General features: G+C 42.7%; 2 protein-coding genes across 7 annotated transcripts; one reads left to right on the top strand and one right to left on the bottom strand.

Moving 5' to 3' along the window:
• Positions 1 to 1,331: 1,331 nt before the first annotated feature.
• Positions 1,332 to 8,626, top strand: LOC311307765 (zona pellucida-like domain-containing protein 1; the record flags this gene model as incomplete). Its single annotated transcript, XM_084436631.1, has 8 exons — positions 1,332 to 1,544; positions 1,653 to 1,837; positions 1,981 to 2,053; positions 2,631 to 2,728; positions 2,873 to 2,953; positions 3,075 to 3,246; positions 7,883 to 8,077; positions 8,519 to 8,626. The coding sequence occupies exons 1-8, from the start codon at positions 1,356 to 1,358 to the stop codon at positions 8,624 to 8,626; spliced, it is 1,101 nt and encodes a 366-aa protein (XP_084292757.1). The 5' UTR covers positions 1,332 to 1,355.
• A 180-nt stretch (positions 8,627 to 8,806) lies between these two features.
• On the bottom strand, positions 8,807 to 21,552 carry sytl2b (synaptotagmin-like 2b). Of its 6 annotated transcripts, none has more exons than XM_084448028.1 (19): positions 21,435 to 21,552; positions 19,728 to 20,065; positions 17,967 to 18,121; positions 17,672 to 17,768; positions 16,658 to 16,724; positions 16,406 to 16,514; positions 15,367 to 16,200; positions 12,415 to 15,231; positions 11,813 to 11,923; positions 11,647 to 11,697; positions 11,293 to 11,393; positions 11,083 to 11,202; positions 10,637 to 10,806; positions 10,352 to 10,454; positions 10,043 to 10,204; positions 9,762 to 9,834; positions 9,555 to 9,660; positions 9,224 to 9,429; positions 8,807 to 9,117 (listed from the first exon to the last, which is right to left on the bottom strand). In XM_084448028.1, exons 2-19 carry the CDS (start codon positions 19,826 to 19,828, stop codon positions 8,969 to 8,971), a joined length of 5,532 nt encoding a protein of 1,843 aa, XP_084304154.1. In that variant the 5' UTR covers positions 19,829 to 20,065; positions 21,435 to 21,552; the 3' UTR covers positions 8,807 to 8,968. The 6 variants fall into 6 exon arrangements, with proteins under 6 accessions (XP_084304154.1, XP_084304155.1, XP_084304156.1 ...); XM_084448029.1 differs by having other exon boundaries at positions 11,299 to 11,393; XM_084448030.1 differs by having other exon boundaries at positions 16,682 to 16,724.
• Positions 21,553 to 22,107: the final 555 nt, after the last annotated feature.

Genomic DNA, 22,107 nt, shown 5'->3' with positions numbered 1-22,107 from the left:
TGTAACTCAACTCACATTCCTCCTCCCCTTCGTCTAAGGGAGCTAAGGGAGGTCATCATTCTAAGGGAGATCAATCAGTTCAGTAACGAGGAGATAGTCAGGAGAGGAGAGCACAATAGCTTGGTAAATAATACATGCTTATTTTTTAATGGCTTACAGCATAAAGTCTGCCTACCCAGAGCTTTGTGTTTGACTTATCACAGTACCCCAGGCCTCTGTGTCCTATCACTGTGTTCAAGTCTAATTTTGATCATCACATCCCAAGTATATATCTTCAAGTGTATAATTCATATTTCTCAGATAATGTTCCTCTTCAATTTAGAACTTTCCATTCACAGAACAATAGAGCAGTGCATGGTATGTCCATCCTTTAGATGTCAGTTGATTGAGCTTTGAGTTTTGCATGTCATTTTGAGTTTTAGGGTTGGCACTGCCAGTGTAGATAGGAATCGCTTTCAATGATGAGAGAGATTATTGGAAATCCAAGCAAGTTGCCATGGTGAAGATACCGTACAGCACAATGTCATGTTTTTTGAGCATCCCTAGATCAAGTTACTCTTTTGTATTCCATCTCACGCCCCTGTACTCCTGTGAGGCCAGTATAAATATGGAGCCAGAACAGAACCAGCATCAGAGAAAGATGAAGACGTTCAGGTGAGTCTATTCACCCAGGCTCCTTTTACTCTTTCTTTCATATTGCTGTAGCCTTGCGACTAAGACCATGATAGAGCCTTGAAGTATGCTTTTGTATTTTTAATGTGTTTTTTTTCTCTGAAAAAGAATATAAAGTACTGTAAAGAGAGGGGTGAACTGTCTGAGTATCTGTCATCAGTCTGTGTGGGGTCAAGATCATTCTGTCAAGTTCTATGTCACTCATAAATTTGTTGACAGGCTCTTTTAACTCCACTGATATGGGAAATTGACGTGGAGATTTCATGGAGTCAAATGTGATGTCCAAGTTTGAAGTTATTTCAGACGACTTCCTCATAAAAGACTTGGTGAATGCCTTTGGTCTCATTGTCTGCGTCTTTATCTCGCAGACTAAGAACAATGTGGCTGCCCTTGATTGTGTGCCAACTTGGCCTAATCTTGTTATGTGAGGCACAGTCCCTGGCTTTTTGCAGTAAACATTCATCTTTCAAGAAACCAGGTTAGTGATGGATCAACCTTTTTACTTTCATCATATCTGAACTAGCATCACAATTCTATTCTAATACCCGTCTAATCACCTGGTTATTACGCAATTACTTTAATAGCACGCTGCTTTGTACAGTATGTTTGTACTGTATGTCCAGTGTTCATTTGTCTCATCCACAGCGAACTCTGATATTAAGGTAACCTGTGGAACTGAAGTCATGCAGATGAGTATCCTGTTGTGTCCTGTCTACTTTGGTGGATATAACGCAACATTGATGGCCCTCAACGCCCAGTTCAACCTCCCAGAGTGCCATGGAGTTCCTGACTGGACAGTTGACCCTCCACTCCTGAAATTCAATATCTCAATTACAAAAAATGCTGCGGAAGTTTGCAAGAACAACTTTAAGGTCCTTTGGCAGAGATGAAACTAATTATTTCTGCTGTTATCAGATGATTGATGGAACCTATTAAAATAGAAGTTTGTTTAAAATATTATTATTTTTGTCTTGAAACAGATAACTAATGAAATTGGTACTGGGATATTCTCTGACTTCTCAAAAGTCCAGTTTGTCAACATCTCTGGGAACATCAACTCCTTGGACCCCAGTGCGGGTACCATCACCTACAGTCAGCAGATCATGTACATGTTCTCCTGCCGGTACCCTCTTCAGTACCTGGTCAACAACACTGAGGTGGCCGTGTGAGTAGACTAATCATACTGTACAAACTCAGCATGCAAGTGGAATGTTTAATTTTCTTAATTTTCAGGTTCATTTTAGGAAAACATAGTCCACAGTAACTAGTGACAAACCAGAGGCTAACATTCACTGCCTCTGATGACAGGTCTGGTGTGAGTCTTGCTGTGAGAGACAAGAATGGCAGCTTCATCAGCACACTGAGCATGCACCTCTACAGAGTAAGTGCCCTTTCATTGGATTTGTATGGGGCGGCTGTGGCTCAGGAGGCAGAGCGGGTGGTCCAATGATCGTAGGGTCGGCAGTTCGTATCCCGGCTCCTCCTGTCCACATGTCGAAGTGTCCTTGGGCAAGACACTGAACCCCAAATTGCTCCCAATGAGCAGGTTAGCACCTTGCATGGCAGCTGCCGCCATTGGTGTGTCAATGTGTGTGTGAATGGGTGAATGAGAGGCCTTAATTTTAAAGTGCTTTGGATAAAAGCGCTATACAAGTACAGTCCATTTACCATTCAGGCCGGGTGTGTGTGTGTGTGTGTGTGTGTGTGTGGTTGTGTGTGAATGGGTGAATGAGAGGCCTTCATTGTCAAGCACTTTGGATAAAAGTGCTATATACGTGCAGTCCATTTACCAGTCCATCTACCATGCCGTCACACTTTATGCATGTATTGTATCTGTACAGTGCACCCCAAGAAAACAAAAAATTTGATGATATAATTTAGGGACTTGATGATATAATTGGATTGATACTATTTTTGATCTATATCTATAGATAAATATATATATTTCTGTTTAAAAGGACACTAGCTACACCGATACACTCGTTGTCCCTGAGAATGGAATCCATCTGAAGACTAGGATCTTTGTGGGAGTTAAAGCCACAAATCTAACAGAGAGGTACAGTATGTGGCAGTGCCCTGCCTCTGAAGGTGAAAGCCTTATGATGGCCTCTGTATTCTAACAATCAAAAATGTATTCTATAAAAGAGGTTCATAGCCTAATTGCCATGCTGTTGTTTCATTCTGTCCTGTTCTACTAAAGGTTCAATGTGCTGCTGGACCGATGCTACGCTACAACAAACCCCTTCCCCACAAACAGCACCTACTATGATCTCTTTGTTGGGTGGGTTATTCAACACCCTGTAAATTCAATTCAAAAACACTGAAACTCTAGAGAACCTCGCTGTCAACTCTCTCTCAGTTTCTCATTGTATATGACATGCATGACTCATGTCTTACCGCAGGTGTAATCGTGACGGACAGACGAGGGTTGTGTTGAATGGGGTGTCTCAGAAGGCTCACTTTTCCTTTGAGGCCTTCCGTTTTGTGGAACACAAGAACATAGTGGTCTCCACCTTCTACCTTCACTGTGTCACCCGTCTCTGTGAGGTGTCAAGCTGCTCTGCCTTCCTGCCTGTGAGTAGCACATTCTTAACCAAGTACCAAACTATTTCAATTGTGTACATAATGTACATATTACTGTATGTAATGTCATAAGCAACCTAAACTTTACCTCAGTGAACTCAGTGAACAACTAATTTCTGTGGCCACCACATGGTTATGATACCCTGAGATATGATACCCTGGGGCAGAGAGTGTAACAAGCCAAGCCAAATCCCAAGTAGGCCTCGTTTGTCTAGGAGCAATCAGGTCTCTATACTATCTCCCTCTCCAGAGGTATCACACAATCAAGAGAACAATGCAGGCTTGCTTTCATGTAACAATACCAATGATAATCGACTCAGCTCAGCCCTGCGGTGTACAATCGCTTCCCTTTATCCAGCACTTCAGGATCACCCGGCAAATGTTCTTTCATCACATTCATCAAACATTGTTCAATTGTACACTCAAGCAAGCCAGATCCATTTAATGGGATGGGATGGGACATGGGATTTAACTAAATAACTAACCATAAGTAAATACCTATAGGATAAAGGGATCTCTTAAATGGGAAATCGCATGTCAGTAACAATATGACATTTGAATTCCTTTTCTGATTTAACTGAACATGTGTTCTTACCGACAAAACAAAACAGAACTGCTCTGGCTCTTCGTCCAGGAGAAGGAGAGAGGCCCAGACGACCCAGGATGAAAACATTGCCACAGTGTCTTCCGGCCCCATATTAACCAACGGTGTGGACATTTTTAATTTTATTTAACAGGCTTACTGTAACTAGTCAAGCCATTGAGAATATTCTTATTTACAATAGCGGCCTTGGGGTCATTTTGTAGGACATATTGTACCACTGGACCAAGTTTTCATTAGATATTAGAGGGGGGGATTCATAAGAGCGTTCATCATAACTTAAAGGAGTAAATGAAGACACTGTAATTGATTTATGTTGCTTCATTCTGATGTTTCCCTTCTTTACAGGTCTTACAGAAGAAACGTCTCCTTTCTGTAAGACATTTTTAAATCTGATTTACAAGCTTGCAATCTTTGTGTTGGAAACATTTACTGTTTCTTGAGAAAAGGGACAAATCATGTTTTAGTCTTTAACATTCTTGTTTTGGTTACATATGATTTTAACATCATTTTTTTGTTTTTAAAAATTACGTTTAGAGGAATTACATGACAGAATATATTTTGCTTTTGCAATTCTATATTTTTTATGTAGGCCTATGTCTGCCAGGAAATGAGTTTGTCCTGGTAAGACAATCACAATGTCAAAAAGCCAAAAAAGCTGTTTATAGCTTTTAAAATATGCTAAACTTATAATAAAAATATAATTTGATAAAGTAGCCTAGGAAGTTTATTGTAATATCCCTCAACCACTTAAAGGAGAAGTAAAGGGAAAATGCATGTTTAGCCCTGTTTTAAGGTTACTTATGATCATATACAATGGTTCAGATCAAAACGTTGACAAAGCTAGCATTTCCGAGAAAGCTGATAATTGCTCTACCACCATTTTGGTCATACAATGGATGTGGATGGGCATCTTGAAAAATCATTCAAAAGCATGATAAACTCTCGATTTCAAAGACAAGAAACTCACCTAGGTGTTAGTTGACGTTCTGACATATAATTCACCATAAAGTAAGATTCTAGTTCATCTGGAAAGGCTTTTTTAAATATTTAGCATAGAACTATTTAGTCGCAGCACATATGTGTGTAAACTTCCGCAAACTAGGTAGCCTAGCAACATAAACAATAACAATAGCTACCGTAAGTAGTTCCACTTCCTGAATCCCCTCTGTGGATTGATCTACACATCTACAACGGTCGCTTCAATACAAGTCAATGGATTTCATAAAATGATCAATAAAAACCTACAGGATTCATACTTTGCGGCGAATTTGATGTCAGAACACCAACTGACACCAATTACACCCTCGGTGAGCTTCTTGTCTTTGAAATTGAGAGTTTAACATGTTTTTGAATTATTTTTCAAGATGTCCATCCACATCCATTGTATGACCAAAACGGTGGTAGAGCAATTATGAACTTTCTCGAAAATTCTAGCTTTGTCAACGTTTTGATCTGAACCATTGTATATGATCATAAGTAACCATTGCATTTTCCCTTTACTACTCCTTTAAAATCATTATTACAGTAGGCTACTCATCTTGTGAGTGCAACATCTTTTTGAATATTTCAACAATAGAACAGATGTGACCATGACTATTGCCATCCACAATGTGTCAACTCTGTCATCCATTTTAATGAACATACTGTAAGTGGGCGCTGTGTTTATTATCTGGACAAGCCGATAAAAACTTGAAATTTGCCAACTCCTTTGGGATATTGGTCAACTCTATTAGACAGATAAAGACAAAGGCAGGGTTTCCCGAACGCATTAAGAAGCACTTAACTCAAAGTTAGGAGTTAAGAAGTACTTTGGAGTTAAGTGCTTCTTAACTCGTTCGGGAAACCCGGCCAAAGTTGTTCATCATGTTTGATGAACATTTTTTCAATTTTAGCAGATACAGCTTTATTGAGCCGCCATGTTTAAAATATTTTTTTCATTTTTTTATTTTTATTTTGGTGTGGGGGGAGGGGGGTTCTCGAGATATGTGTGTCCCTCCACTGCAGAAATTAAATATTGATTTTCTTGCTGAGGTAAAACCTGGCTTCATCCTTTGGCTTCTGAAAGTTTTAACTGGCTTTAAATCTAGGAAACACATGGAATTGTAAAAAGATTAGCACTTGAACAAAAGGGAATAGGCCAATCTGATAGTAACATCAGAATTAAATTTGCATTTAAAACATTATTTAAAACATTAACATTAAAATCCAATTTACTGTGTTTGGTGGAGTTTGCATAATTACTCTTTTGCCTTTAAAGTAAAAAAAAAATCAAGCAATTTAACTCTTGTCTGCAAGATATGTTTTCAAATTTAGATAATGGTGGAAAAAAACACTCGTTTTGAACTGTTACTCTTCTCAAGAAACAGTATAAAATATGTCCTCTAACATGTTCTTTGATTATCAGTTCTAACAATCATGTTTGCATCATGACCGTTAAGAATTCACCTGCCTTGTGTGTGTTTGTGAAGATGTGCTTTTTATAACTGGTTCTCCTCCCATCCAGCTGCTGGCTCCCAGTCCGAGGGCAGCAGTAGCTCTCTTGTGGCCGTGGCTGTCACTACAGCAGTGCTGTGTGTGGTCTGTTTGTCCATGGCTGTCTTCATTGGCATGGCCTTTAGACGGAGGAAGATATCCATCAGCTGAGTGCTGCATTGGTGGTCCAGAGCCAATGACATAATCTGACATGGAGGAAGTCTGGAGCCAGTCACCTCTCCTCACCAACATTTAGTGCACTTAGACATCTGTTGTGAAGATATGAAGCAAAAACAACTAATGATAATGAGTAAATAGTTAGTTCTCAATACACCAATAATGATGGATAGAAATGAGAATCTCAAGCTAAACTACACACACACATACAATATAATATATTAGAATTGCATCAAAGTGGCAGCAATGATTAGGCCTGCAGGTAATCATTATCTACACACCTAAATGTATAGCTCATTATGTATATGGGGTGTACAGATTATATTGTATGATCTTATGTATTATAACTGCATAATAGTATTCATTTTGTATCTAATCACTTGCTTTACAGATTGATATTAAAGTAGGCCTATTTTGTTAAATAGATGGTTGTGCATCGTTTGTTATTCATCATGTAGGTAAGGTACTTTTGAGCCTTGAAAATCTCAAATGAAGCACATGCATAAATCTTACAATTCATGTTTGCACAATAATATGGATGGTGGACACAGAGAACATTTCAATGTGAAAATGCTCAATTTGACAAAGGATACTCTTTTAACATATGGTGTTATCAGCTCATACCTTAACTTTCATATCTTGGATTATGACAAGGGGTGCTTTGTTCCTAGTTAGGAAGCCATGAAGTCTTAGCTGGGAGTGTACTGTACCATGGATGTGTCAGTAGACTGGCTATGCAGATAGATCATACAAACTCCAAACACAGCTTTGTTTGGGAGAATATTCTTCCTTTGGGAGCAGCATGGAGATCTTTTACAAAGCCTACTCTGGTCATTATTCTGGTAATTCTTTTGACTATTCATAAGTCAAATTCATAACTATAGAAAGAGACTGAACATTTTCATAACATTGTATGTGCATTGTGTGCTCAGAGGTATTTTCTGTGTGGCGCCATCTGTTACTTGACTAACAAGGTATATCTTAGTTGGACTCCTGCTTTCTGTGGTCTGTGAAGAAATGAAGGATGAAGACATGACAGACTCTACACATGTGCAACAAAAGAAGGGGGTGGCTGACTTTTTAGGCACAAAAAGAAGGCAAGAGCATGAGAATGTTATACCTCTTTTTTTACTGTGCTTAAGTGAAACAATATAAATTGTAAACGGTTTTGGAACATTATACTGTATGTAATAGTACAGCAGTGGGGGACTCCTTGGAGAAATACCATCCTATTTTCATGCAGAATAACACAAAATAGCTTAAAAGAGAGGCATTGTTCCACTCCACAGTCTTGCATGGTATTGGATTTCTGCCCTCCAGCCTCCCCTGTCCTCCCCGTGCTCTAGGTGCACCTGTTCCCTGTTCACGCTGAAGGAGACCTGGGAGCCTGACGTCAAGTTGAGATCCTTTGAGACGGTGAAGACAGAGCACCAGCTGCACTGTGGAAACTCTCTGTTCCAGCTCTGCACATCCCACTGCTTCTCCAGCGCCATGGAGTACATGGGCAACGAACCCTGCCTCACCAGCTACATCTGCAGCCAACTGGGAACGCTGATTAAACCCACTAATGTAAGAGAAGGTGGCAATATTGAAAGATCACTGTGTCTCTGGCGGTGGGGATTGATAATCCTGTGTTTTTTGATAAATGGTCACTATGGTATCCACTGACGGTTCTAGGGGGTGGCAAGGGATGGCGGACCCCAGTTGCCATCTGTGAAGCTCAAATGTGTATGGGGGAGATAACCTCTACCCCCCCAGCTGGAACCCCTGCCATCCTTTTGCCACATGGTATCATGTGTCCATCCATCATACACTGATTAATAACGATGTAACATAATAATAACATTCTCTACCTGATATTGAGTTAAAAAGATATAAAGAGACAATCTGAAGAAGTCTTCGGGACCTTCACAGGAATCAAAATCAGTGATGTGTTCCCAAACTCTGTCTCCAACTCTGACCATAAAAGGTAAAAAACTGGAGCATGCTATTTGTGTGTCTCTCCACTAGGTGGGGCTGGTGATCCGAAGCACGCAATGCTTCCTGCCCATAGTCATCTGGCACACCAAATACACAGTGACCTGTGTGGGGGGCCGCTACATAAGCATTGCTGCTTGATGTCATGTGAAGAGACAATTATGGATTGATTCTATTCCACTGCCATATAGAGTGGTTGGTTGTGTATCAACCACAGAAAATCATTTGTTTTTATAGCTAATAATGTTGTAATGTTATGATTTCCGTTGGACTTCTATTACAAGACATTCAATAACTAAATGATTAACACGTATGCAGTAAGATAGATGTTGCCATTTAAACCGGTCCAGTAAATAAAGATTTACAAATGTTTCATTTCTCAGTTTGCATATGACAGTATGATGGATTACATATTCGTTATCACACTAAACACTCTATCTCTTGAAACATGTCAGGTGTAATGCTCTCTAGATCCATCATCTCTCATTTCAGAGCAGTTTTTGCGGTGGTCAGCATCCTCAGAGGTAGCACATCCTCCACCCACTCGTCAGGCGAGGCCATCATCCGCTCCCATAGAGCCACCTCATAAGAAGTGGAGTCCATCCAATCCACCATCGCTCCATAACTTCTTCCTGCAGATGGAGACATACCCAAGCTTCAGTAATGGAGATAACAATGTACAGAACATGTGCCAAGTAGCCCATGGCACAACTCATAACCTGTCCCACAGCCCAGTACCTGTGCCGGGCCCTAGCCTCAGGCCTCCCAGCAGGTTGCTGGCCAGCCTGTCTCTGTCCCACACAGTCAGCTCCACGCAGGCCTCCCTCAGGTCCTCCTGCTGGAAGCCGTCGTACACCATGGTGTGGTTGAACGTCGGGTTCACGGTCCTCCTCAGGACACGTGTCTTCTGACGACTCTTCCTGCTCGTGTCCGGCAGCACGAAGCTATGGAGGTTGACCTATTTATACTCTGTCCTTCTTGGATAAGGCACTGGGCCACACCTCATCTAGCCATTCCTACATGTCAGATGCTGTTATTTTTGTGGAGTCTGCAGCAATACAGTACTTACCACTTCACATAGGGGTCGATGGTGACCCCTCTGATGAGAGGAAGGTTCTTGCATTCTTTTACCCAAATGTGAATTTCTCCTGTGTTGGGGCCCTCTTTGACTTGGCCTAGGGGTAGACAGTGTACATAGTGTAAATATATACTGTAAATACTGTATTTAACTTTCCATTAACATTGATATGAATGTGAGAGCAGTGTGGGCCCTTACTGTGGGCAATCTGGGGCAGGAAGCGTATGGCCAGTCTCATCTCTCCTCTCTCATCTGTTGTCTGTAGACTGGGCTGGAGAATAGAGTTGTCACAGCCTCAAATATACAGCACTTACGTTCTCCTGTACACATTCAAACTAGCCTGTGCTTACATCTCTACAATAAACAAAGTACACCTATAACTGTGACATATGTCCTATGTAAGCTCATGTGTGGATTTCAGTCTTAGGCTAATTCAGCTAGCCAGCCCAGAGGCAAACAAAGCAGGTGTGTTGTCTTACCCTGGCTTTCAGGGATAAGTAGTTCATTTGGGTGTGGTCAAAGTCCCATTTGGACAGGTCCATATCCACCTCACCCAGGAAACAGTTTTTGCCAAATGTGTCATGGTGCCAGACGGAGAGAATGAGGGTCTGGGTTCTTAGATACTCCATACGAACCCGATACTGATCAAGATGAGAAGATAGAGGAAGGGTAGAGAATAGATGTATTGTTTGAGCAATCTCAAAAACGAGAATCTGATCTTATATGATCTGTATCAAATAATGTATCTCTGTCTGTCTTTGATTTAGCTATTTGTAAAGGTGTCATACTCTGAGGATCTCATTGAAAGTCGGGTTCTGTGTCTTCTTCTTCACAGACGTTTTCCTCTTTCCTAACTTGGCTTTGTCAGGCACCAAGTAACTTTTAACATACCTGTAAAGAGACACAAGAAACAAAAATATACTCATTTTAACTGTGTACTTTACCAGGGTTTATTACAAATACACCTTCAACAAACAGTACACACGGAAACAAGACAAGCATGTCCACTCATTAGGGAATTCCCCATTGCAAAACACATGATCTGTTCTCTAGGTGCCTGATTTAGTACTCACGGGTCAGAGCGTCCCCTCTTGGGATCAACAGCAGCCAGGTCACGACACTGAACTACAAAGATGTGGAACTCTCGGAGTTTTTGCACATAGTTAATGGAGAACTGGATGTTCCCTTGGACCTCAATGTTCCCAAGGTCCCCACTGTACATGGTCATCGCATTGCCACTCAGCTAGTACATCAACACACACACACACACACACACACACACACACACACACACATACCAGCACACAGTACAAGATAAGGAATTGTAACATTTTGTGGTTAAAAGCACAGAAATTTGACAGGATGGGAATTTGACTGTTCATGGAAAATGCTTGTGAAGCTCGGATTGACATAAGAAGCCACTTACAATGATGCTACAATGTTACAAAGTGCTACAGTGTGTGTGTGTAATGTTTCAGGGTGGTAGTAGTGGCTGTGCACGCCTTGAGTGTGAACATACGGAGGACATAGATGCCATGTCAGAGGAGGTGCTCAGGTTAGTCATAGATCTATCGATCATCTGCCTGCCTCCATGGTAACTGTCATCCTCAGAGGCGGAACCAGTGTCTCCCCCATCCCCCTAGAACAGACAGCAGCAATAGTGCACAGAGATACAGACCAGGCTGTGACCTAGGGTGCTCAGAAGGGAGAGAGCTTGAGAGAGCTTTACCTGTACCTCTTTCTGCAGGAACGAGGGAACAGATTTGCTCAATTTCTTCAGATGTTCAGGATCAGAGAAGGAGGATGAGGAGGGATCTGTCAGAGAAGAAGCTGAGGAATGGCCAAACGTTTTAAAAAAACAAAAAACAAAAAACATTGTCATGTTAGAATGGAAAGACATACATATTTATCATCACTGTGCACAGCAGCCTTGTTGAGGGACAAAAGGAAATACTACTTAGGAACAAGTATAGACTGATCCACAAACCATTGTCATGTTAGAATGGAAAGACATACATACGTATTTATTATGACTGCGCACACACAAATAATACTTAGAAACAAGTATAAAACAAAGGACAACCTTCACTGCCAGGCCTCAGGTCAGCAACCAGGTCTTGTCTTCTGTCTTGACCTTTAGGAAATCAAATGTTTAGAAATCCAAATGAATGCATTCAGGCTGATCAGGACATCTAGATCTGTCAACACTGGAAGATGTTGTTAATGAGAGAAAGCAAGGCCACACTCACGTGATGGCAAGAACGCTGTGATATCCTCAAGACTTTTAGCGAGGTTCTTTGGCCGTGTCTCGGCTCGCCTCAATGCACTCCTTACTGGGTTCTGGTCCTCGTCATTCTCACCTGAAGTGTTATACATAACAAAATGTTGCTCTATGACAACTCCCCAAAAAGCAATTGTGCAATACTCATAATGGGACTGTCAACTCAAAAATATTTAATAGAGTATCTTTGAGAATCGTATACTGTTTATTTTTTGACATGGAGTACTTTAGGCATACGACACAAAAAGTACCCCATACAGTATGTTTATAATGCAGTTCCGCCTCGAAAAGGCATGCCTAGGGTGTGTTATGGCTGCTTAACTTTTGGTCTTGCTGTGAAGTTCTGGAGCCAGAGCACCATGTGATGTCATTAGAATCACAGGGGCAAACCGTCCAACCCACAACTTAAACAGAGGCAGCTGACTCCCAGAACACAGTGTTTACAGAGACATGCTTCAGCTCACCCAGAGCACAGATAAGACTGAATCCAGGATACTGCAACTAGCCATTAAAGATAGCAGCTACTTTATGGGAGACACAAACACACATAGAGGAATTGTTGTTGCTCACGCTTAGAACTAGTCCTTGAGTTGGACCTGGTATCAGACGCGCTGCTCAGGGACAACTCTTGGCAGGTCTCTGCGCTGGCGAAGTTAGTCTTACTGCCTCTCCTACCATAGCGCTCTTCCGAGCCTGTAGGGGTGCTGGTCCGGACGGGCCCACTCAAGTCCAGCTCAGCCCCAACCTTGCCCTCGGCTTCCCTCTCCTTCATGGCTGGGGCCAGGGAGGCGTGTACGCCGGTCTTCTCTGTGATGCCCAGGTAGTGCCGGTAGTCTCGGGGAACGAACGCTCTGGCGCGCGGAGCCAAGGACTCGGACTCCTCAGAGGACCGTGAAGAACTTCTGGGGCTGGTCCCCCTGTGAGCACTCTGTCGTCTCCCCGCTGTCTTCTTCCCCTGAACGGGACTGACTTCACGTGTCTTTCTATGCTGCCCCGGAGATGCTTTGTCTTGTTCTTGTTCATCAGTGACATTCAGTGCAAACATACTTCTCGCCTGCCGCATACCACTAACACGTCCACTTGAGTTTCCAAAACTGTCTTTCCGTGCCTTGGGAAGACGAGAGTCTTTTCCCATGGTGCCCTGTGGTCTTGGAGGCTTTTCCTCTGTAGGTGGGTTTTGAACTGAGCCTCTTTTGAACTGGGCTGGCCGAGGGCCTTTTTGCTGCTCTGAATTGGCTGTGATGGGATGTAACAGTTTGGCTTTACTGTCAATCACAGGACCCACCCCAATCGGTCTGTCATTGGGTGACCTAGGCCGATGCTCTCTCTCTTCATTTCCCCTGACTTGATCAATACATTGCTTTAGCTCCAACTTTGAATCCTGACTATCAACTGTCTCTTTCTTTTGTTTTTTGGGGGGGTTATCAAAAGAAGTTGTCCCTTTGTGATTTGAGGTGGCCTCGCCCCAGAAATCACGAAGATTCTCAAACTGTGAGCGGTTTCTTCCGAGGCTTGGGGACAGTCTCTGATTCATAGTGAGAATGGTGAAATTATTTCTGTCAGAGGAGAGGTTGGAATCATCGTCACTGTCTGATTCATTTCCAATTGACCGCAGATCATATTCAGACTTGGTGAATCTTTTATTCAGCTTTGATGGAGCGCGAGTCAGCCTGTCATCCCCAAGCTCTTTAGATTTACCAGTGTAAAACACAGGCCTGTTCTTTTCCTGTTCCCAGAATGACTTGAGCTGTCTTATCCTCTTCATCTCTGCTGTGCTCTCCTGACGAGGGGGGGCCTGTTTCAGTGTGTGTGGGCTGTTACCTCTGTCTTTGAAGTTGGGGTCATCTTGTTTTTTAGGGGGCACACTCGACTGGACGCTTCTCTTTTCTTCTTCCTTCCCTTTGAAATGTCCACAGGTACTGCTCTTTGTGCTTTCCCAGTTTATTCCACCAGCAAGATACTCCATGTGTGGACTACTTCTGGACTGTTGTTCGAGTTTATCACCCTCTGGGCTGTCTTTGGCATAGTGCAGCATTCCAGGCTGAGGACAAGATCTGGACAGCAGCTCAGGCTGTGGGGTTATTATACGCGTTGACAATTTCACAGGCTGAGGGCTGGCTCTGGACTGTATGAGTGTGTCCAGCTGAGGGTTGGCTCTGGACTGTAACACTGCATCAGGTTCGGGGCTGAGTCCTGATGGAGAGAGCTTGTCAGCCTCAGGGGTGAGACTGTACTGGAGGTTTAACTCAGGCTGAAGGCTGAGTCCAGTCAGAGAGAGGATATCATTGTCTCTTCTGTCCAATACTTGATCACGATCTGCTGCTAATGTCATATTCATATAGTCAGCAGTATGTTTGTGGTCCTCTCTCCTATGAGGCCCAGGTAATGTTCGTATCCCTGTAGTAGTTACACCAACGCCTCTCCTTGTGGGTGTGGAATCATTTCCACTGATGGCTTGGTGTTTCTCATCTAGATTTATCTGATCATTTTCTTTGACCCTGAGCTTCGGGCCACACTTTCCATCGCGTCTTTCGTCCCTCTCCAGGGCAGCGATGCTGTGTGTGTCAACAGTATGAGGCGTATGATTCTCCTCCCCCAGTTCTCTTGCTCTCTCCTTCTCTTTCTCCATAGTCTGGTGGATGGGTCTCAGCCCGTTTTCAATACCTGTGTTTGATCTACTGATGAGTATCTTAGGCCCGGTGTTGCCCCTCTCCCAGAATGACTTCAGGTGGGATATCGTGGGCAGTTGGTCATCTTGGTCCTCCTCCCTTGCCTTTGCTTCCTGTGGCCTGACTTGTACTCCAGTGACAATTGTCACTTCCTCTTTCCTCTCTGTCACTTTACTACTCTCCTTCCTACCTGCTGGGTCTGTCTCAGACATGCTCTTCTTAGACACTTGGCTTGTTCGCTCAGTGTTGACAGGAAATAGGACTCCAGGGGATTTATGCATCAGTCTAACTTCTGACGTCTTAGCCGGTCTTGAAAACAATCTTTGACCGGTATCCTGTTCATCACTGAAACCATCCTCCTGTGGATGGTCTCTCTTCACCCAAGGAGCTGTCCTCTCTCTCAGTTGATATCTGTTCTCGTAGACATCCTCTCTATCTCTTCTGATTGGTTCTATCATGTCTTCCATGGCCATCTCTTCCTCTTGGTCAGTACTGACCGCCTCTCCTTGTTGCCAGCTCTCTGTCTCCAGCCAGTCGCTGCTGTCTGTGCTGCGGCTGAACCACTCCAGGACCTTGTTGATGGCGTCGCCATCCTCCCCAGTGGGCGTGGGATTCCGTGGGGATGGTTTTGAGGCAGTTTTCCAACCTGATGTCTTAGGAGATTGTTTATCAGATTGTTTATCATCTGATATTCGGAGATCATAGGGCACTGGTTGATCTGAAAAGGAGAGTTCATTTAGGTTATTTAACATAACAAAGTAGGAAAGATACACATACATACATATTAAACCACACTAAAATACAACATTTAAAGCTAACAATATTTGCACACAAAAAGAGACCCTGGACTTACTGAGGTCCTCCTGTCTGATGACTGTTCCCACATTGCGGGTGTCCGTCTTCTCCTCCACCTCTTTCTGGTCATCCTGACTGTCAGTGAGTTTAAAGGCTGTGTGCTGCTGACCAGACGGCTGACCAGTGGGCTTTGATGCCGTTGTGGTCTTGGAGAAGAGCGGGGACAGGGGCTCTGAGAATGGACCATAAGATCTCTCCCTGTTTGTAAAACTGCTTTCATCATACTCTCTCTGGGTGAAGCCATCTCTGTTCCCATTCCTCTGACCACCTGAGATCAATCTCTCATTGTGTCTGTCACTGTCAGAAAACGAGGCCGATTTGAGATCCAGTGGGGTGTAGACTTTTGGGTCATTCAGGGCTACTGGCACCATTTCGGTTTCAGTGAGAAGAGATGGGAACCTCGCTGGGGATCTTTTATATGAGTCATCTGGAGACCCCTCCACTGTGCTCAGTCTGGTGAAAGGCTTCTCCTCTCCATCTGTCAGTTGCTTGGTGGAGACCTGGTTTGGAGTGTTCAATGGCTGGCTAGGGGGATTGTTTTGTGACTCTGAGATGGAAGATGTAGTTCTTCCCCCCTGGCTAGAAGGGTTCGAGCCACCACTTGAGCCATGTCGGTACCTTTCCCGAGGGACAGGAAATATGGACACTGCCAGGGGAACGCGCCCGGAGAGAGAGCCGTCACTGTCTGAGACAGTGCTCGGGTGCCTGGAGAGAAATGTTCTCTTTTTGGGCACAGGCCTGAACCCGACAGAGGAGCCCTCTGAGGTGACAGAGCCTGCAGAGGTTGGACTGGCCGGGCAGGCCGTATGAGTCCTCAGTGGAGATATGGGCTCTAGGAGAGAACAACAGGCAAAATGAAAGGCTGGGTGTGATACATTCAGATAAGTACAGGCCAACATAAATATCACAGATGTGTATCATCTTACACATTCACTTTTCTCACAAAACATTATTTCATCACATCCTGAAAGATATTCTAGACTTATTCTTAACTGTATATCTTGTGCTTGTCTCTGTAAAATTAATTCCACCCACACCTGCTTCAGATGATTTTACAGAGTCCTGATTTCCATTGGCAAAAGGTTTTTCTGTGTTCTCAGACTCTTCAAGAACAATGGATGCCTGGTTAAAAGGGTTGTGCCTTGGCTGAAAGAAAAGACACAGAAACAGAAAATGTTATATGATTCAGTGTTTTGTAAAAAGTCAGATTGTTAAAGTCAGATTGTGATATATAATGAAAGAAAGAGTGTATTTGCTGTTTAGAAATCAAATCATGTCTAATCCCATACCCTCGCTGGGGAGCACAATATTACATTCAGTCTCACTTTATCTGCATCTGGAACACTGGGGCTCTCCCTGCAAAAGAGACAGATCTATCACTATTACAATGAATGTTGGTTAGAAGAACAGTATAGTGTAACTAAAGTATGAGATCCTGAAAAGTTCAGTTGTATTAGACGTCAAGGTACACAGACAATGTTGACCCTTGTTACCATGAGTCCATTTAAGGGCTGGTTGCAGTGTATTTGCACATCCACTTGGAATTTATGAGCACCCTGTAAACAGGTGCATTCTGCATGACTGAGGTTCACTCACATGAGATTAATTATGATATCAAAGGGAGTCAGAGCCTCCCAGAACAAGCCTGCCTGGATACAGGTTAGAGACCAATTATCCGTGCATGCCAAACTCCTCAAACCTAACAGGCCTGTGATAGGCACAGTGAAAGAGAGGACAAAGTACTGACAACTATCAAATTGAATTACAGACTTCTTAGAATAATCTTTAGTCATTGTATTTTCATAATGGAATAAGTCCTTAGCCTTGTGAGACCACATGCTGGAATGCTGTGAGCCGGTACAGTCTAACAGAGCAGACAGACTCTGTGTGAGCACCACCTATGTTGACTCAAGATGAATAACAAGACACACAAGCAAACACACACACACATAACCAAATGTGCACGCACACACACACACACACATACACGCATGCACGCACGCACACACACACACACACACACACACACACACACACACACACACACACACACACACACACTCAGAAGCTGTTCAAACACCTGAGTATTGCACTCGTCAGGTGCAAGCAATCACTAATCATGCGTACTGTAACTACTGTTCTGACTTAACCCCAAAGCCAGGTTATGGGGAAGAGTAGAGTGGTGGACATGAGAGGGGGGAAGGATGGTTGAGGAATGAGAAGATGTTTAGAGGGATAAGTATTGAGGTTGAATTAAGGTAGGTAAAAAGAAGGGTGTCGGAGGGAGGGGTATGGTAGATCACCTTGTTTCCTGGGGCTGTTCTGCGGTCTCCAGGCACCTGGGAGGTTTGGGTGGAATGTCGGAGCCTGTATCACTTGCTGTTCTAGACAGAGACCGATCTACAACAGAGATGGAATAAGTACTAAGATACTTTATAATTCCACCCAATACAACAGGAACATACACATAGTAACTCTACATCACTGTTGGAGGGATGGGTTGTGATTTAGTCAACACATACAGTTACTTATTGTTACATGTTGCATGGTATAGTGTATTAGATTATTTTGTGATGGTGTCGGTACGGAACAGCCCACCTAAGGCGCCTGCTCTCCTCTGCTTCATGGAGGCCAGAATGATCTCTGAGCCATGGATTTTGTCACTGTGTCTTTGAGACTTGGCCTCATAAAACCACTCTCCTGTCAGATACTTAAGCTTGTTCTCGGCTGGGGAGACCTTCTTCTGCAGGGCCCTGGTGGGACAGACACACAGCATGTCCTATAGTGTCTTCATTCAACACATGACAAAGCCACAAAAGGTCACAGGTCCAAAGAGTGCTTTCACGGCAAATGTGAGCAGAATAAGGTACATTTGCCACTGCATGAGTTCCATCTAATAATCCAATAGACATGGGAGCACAATGAGGTGCTTGAAGACAAATAGTTCACATTCCTCAGAGGGAAAACAAGATTATTCAATCAGTATCAAATTAAAGGAAGCTCAACAAGGATTTCCCTTTAAATATACAGGGGATGATCAAACAGGGCTTTTTCTTTGTGATCAAACTTTGCTAGAATGTGCACCAAAAACAGATGGCTTTTATTCAAGGTGAGTTGAACCAAGACAGTGACACCACTTCCATTCATGATCTCTGTAATTCTATACTTATTTTATGGGGGGAAACATAATTCCTTGGGTAAACAATAGTAGGACTGTTTGAGCACTACACCACCTTGAATATAAATACACTTTAAGGATTAAGAAAGTTTATTGATCAAGCCCTCTTTGGTTCCTGCAGAACTGGATTTGTTTACTGTTTACAGTATGTGAACCAGAAGAACAATCCAAGCCTTTGAAAGTAGGCTATAGTTTGTCCAAAACAAAAAAAAAATGCATGAGAAGTTTGCAAGTTGAAATAATTCTATATACTATCTAGTATATTCTATATACTTTAATTCTAAAGTATTGTTTGGGATATATATGAAATGAAAAACAAGTGTTTTGAAATGGCAATACTTTTGAAGGGAAACTATGCTGGTCATGTGAGAGGAGGTAGCACATTAACGCACGATTGGTTTTAATCCTTTTAGACTAGTGTGACTATGGCTAGATCTAAGCACAGACAAGTCAACCAGACAGAGCCAGTCTTCAGACTGCTGGAAATAGTTATGGCCAGTTCCATTCCAAAATCACTGTGAATAGGCCATTGTTTCTCAACTTTTGTTATCAACTCTGGAACACTTTGAGGAGAAAATACTGAATGTACTGTATACTGCAGCTACTGTACATGTGAAGCTACAACAGTGACATAACAAGTAATGCAGCATCTGAATAATATACACTAACTTGATATGGTTTGTATGCATGGTGAATGGTCCACAGGATTCCTTAGCTGAGCACAGTCAGATGTATCTATCTCTGAGTTCAAACCCTGAATTTCAGACGAGCGTGCCTGTCTCCCATGTGGACAGTTGAATTGGAGGCTGTAATCAAATTGCTTATCTCACACTGAGGCCTCTCAGTGGCTGAGTGTGTATCCAGCCAAGCTGTTATTCTATTACAGCCAGGCAAACATTACCTTCAGTAACCTCTTTACTCTCCCTTAAAGGGCTCTGTCGATAGAATGAGACTGAAAAGGCACACTTACAACAATATAAGATATTATTTAAGTGCACTGAACATGTGTTTGATTATATAATAATTTCAGCCAGATGGGGGCGAGTCTTCCAGGGAACAGAGTGTGGGTTTCTCTAGCCTTGGCTACCCCATCATTGGACAGAGAGTCTAGGACAGCCAAGACTAGGATTTCAGTGAGCTTAAGAATGATATTTCAAAAGTTAGATTTCCAGTGAGCTCACCTAATTCTGTCCTCCTCGGCTTTCTTCAGCTCTTCATCCCTCTTCAGCACCATCATGATCATCCCCTGCTCCTCCTCTGTCAGGTGACTTAGATCTATCATGATCCCTCTCTTTCTCTCTCTTTTCCTCTCTCTATTTTTCTACCCTTCTCTCTTTCTTTCACTCTCTCTGTCTCTCACTCTCCTTCCTTCTCCTTCTCCTTGGGACAAGTGTCAGAGACGCTCTGGAATTCGACAGTGTAAGGCCAGTCACTCAGTCACTTGGTGTTGAGTTGGAGTGTCTGCTTTTCCACTCGCATCCCAAGAGGCACTGCTCCGCTTGCTGGTGTCTAGGATTTACTGTAATGAACACATATGAAAATGTGAGATGTTATAGAGGCCATGTTTACCTCTGTTCATCATTAACCCATCATAGTTTAGTCTAATGCCTATTGGCTCAAGTGCCGACCAACTACAACTGTTCAGATATTCTCTGTGAAACATGTAACAACAGTATGTCACAGGCCCAGGGCAAGTTAATTAGTCCAAATTGTTAATGTGATTATCAAGCTCTGTACTGTACATAGAATATGTGGACACTGTACATGTTCTGTGAATCGCTTTAGATTAAACACACTAAATGACTGTAAGGTGATGCGATTTGCCTCTGCGGTCACAAGGACTTGTGCTCGATGAGTGACCATGCTGGTGAGCTACATTCAGTAATCAACATCTAAGTCTTATTCTGAGACTCAAATCTAGTAAAAGGAGTGTAATATGCACTGTCAGTAGTCTGCACAACTTGTCTGATCATCCATTACTGTGGAAATGCCACATTTTGCAAATGTACCAAGAGGACCAGTTGATGCAGCTGCCCAACAGATAGAACCATCATGGGGCAAACATGCCTTAATTCAGAGGAAATTACATCCAACATTACCTGAATGGTAAATGGACTGTACTTATATAGCTCTTTTATCCAAAGCACTTTACAATGAAGGCCTCTCATTCACCTATTCTCACACCAATGGCTGCAGCTGCCATGCAAGGTGCTAGCCTGCTCATTGGGAGCAATTTGGGGTTCAGTGTCTTGCCCAAGCACACTTCAACCGGGAGCCGGGATTCGAACCACTGACCCTACGATCATAGGACAACCCGCGCTACCTCTTGAGCTACCCCCCCCCCCCCTATTTTTGCCTTAACGAAGTCAATGTGTGATTAGATAATTCCATTGCATAGACTCTCGTAGCATCGCTGAAGCATTCACGTCAACACAAACGTCTTTTAAAATGTATTGGGAACTGTTTCATTGCTCAGAAACAGTGAAACCATCATCATAGAAAAAGTGTGAATTATACATTGTGTTTATATAGCCTATATAAACATACAGAGAGCCCCATGTAGTAATAGGCTACCAAGTAGCACCCTTTGTAAAATGCAAAGTGCTTTAAATTTAGTAAGAAATAAATAGGATAGGGTCAACATCAAAGATCCAAGATAAAAGTTCACTTGAGACACTATTAAGAATGAAATGGATAGCTCCCTGTGCCTCGGGGCAAAAGCGTTGCTCCAGCATGTTAAAACACTTCTCATTTCCAACATCTCTTGCAATTTGTTCATCTTTTGTTGTAAATCCCACTCAACTTCCCTTCACGTAGGCAATTAACGCTGTAAAATGAACATTACTCACAATGTAGCATGGATAATGTTAGAGACAAAAAACGTTTACCTTAGTCAGAGCTGTCTCTGAAGAGCGCGCAGACATCCACCGCTGATCAAGGCAGGCGAACTTGAAGAGGTGGGCTGCAGAAGCCTGTACAGGCGGCTGTTGTCTAGTTAAATTCATCGTCAATGATCATTATGCTGTCATCTTTGATTGCCTCCACTAAGTAAATGTATATCGGGCCAACAGTACTCAGTCCAATAACTCACAATAAAAAAAGTTATCTGATTTGGTTCTTTAACCCTGTTAAGACAATGAAGTAGGATATGCAAATGAGAGATCCTGACTTGAGGCAGTCTTGTGTAAACAAGTGGGACGCTAACTGTTCTTAAAACCAGAAGTCCGACTTGCAAATGTGAATCCCAACTGATAGAAATTAATAGCCAATTTGTGACCAACAATGTTCAGATGTTTCTTGATCTCTGTGGGCATGTTTGCCCCATGATATCCATTAATATAAGAAATATAAGAATAATGAGAAAGAGTTGTATAAAGGCATTCATATTCCCAATGTAATCTCAATCATTTAACCCTAGCATTGTACACTGCTCCTAGTGGCAAACTAGTGAATGCATTGGTTTTGACTTGGTCATCATGAGCAATACTCCATCAATTAATAATTTAAATTATTCATAGAATATATAGCAGATACATTCTCCAGAAGTGTACACGTAGGCTA

The sequence above is a fragment of the Borostomias antarcticus genome (genome assembly GCF_949987555.1).
Source record: "Borostomias antarcticus genome assembly, chromosome: 1".
NCBI classification, from domain to species: Eukaryota; Metazoa; Chordata; class Actinopteri; order Stomiiformes; family Stomiidae; genus Borostomias; species Borostomias antarcticus.
Note: the sequence above shows the minus strand (reverse complement) of the source record. Positions and strands in the feature narration are given on the sequence as shown.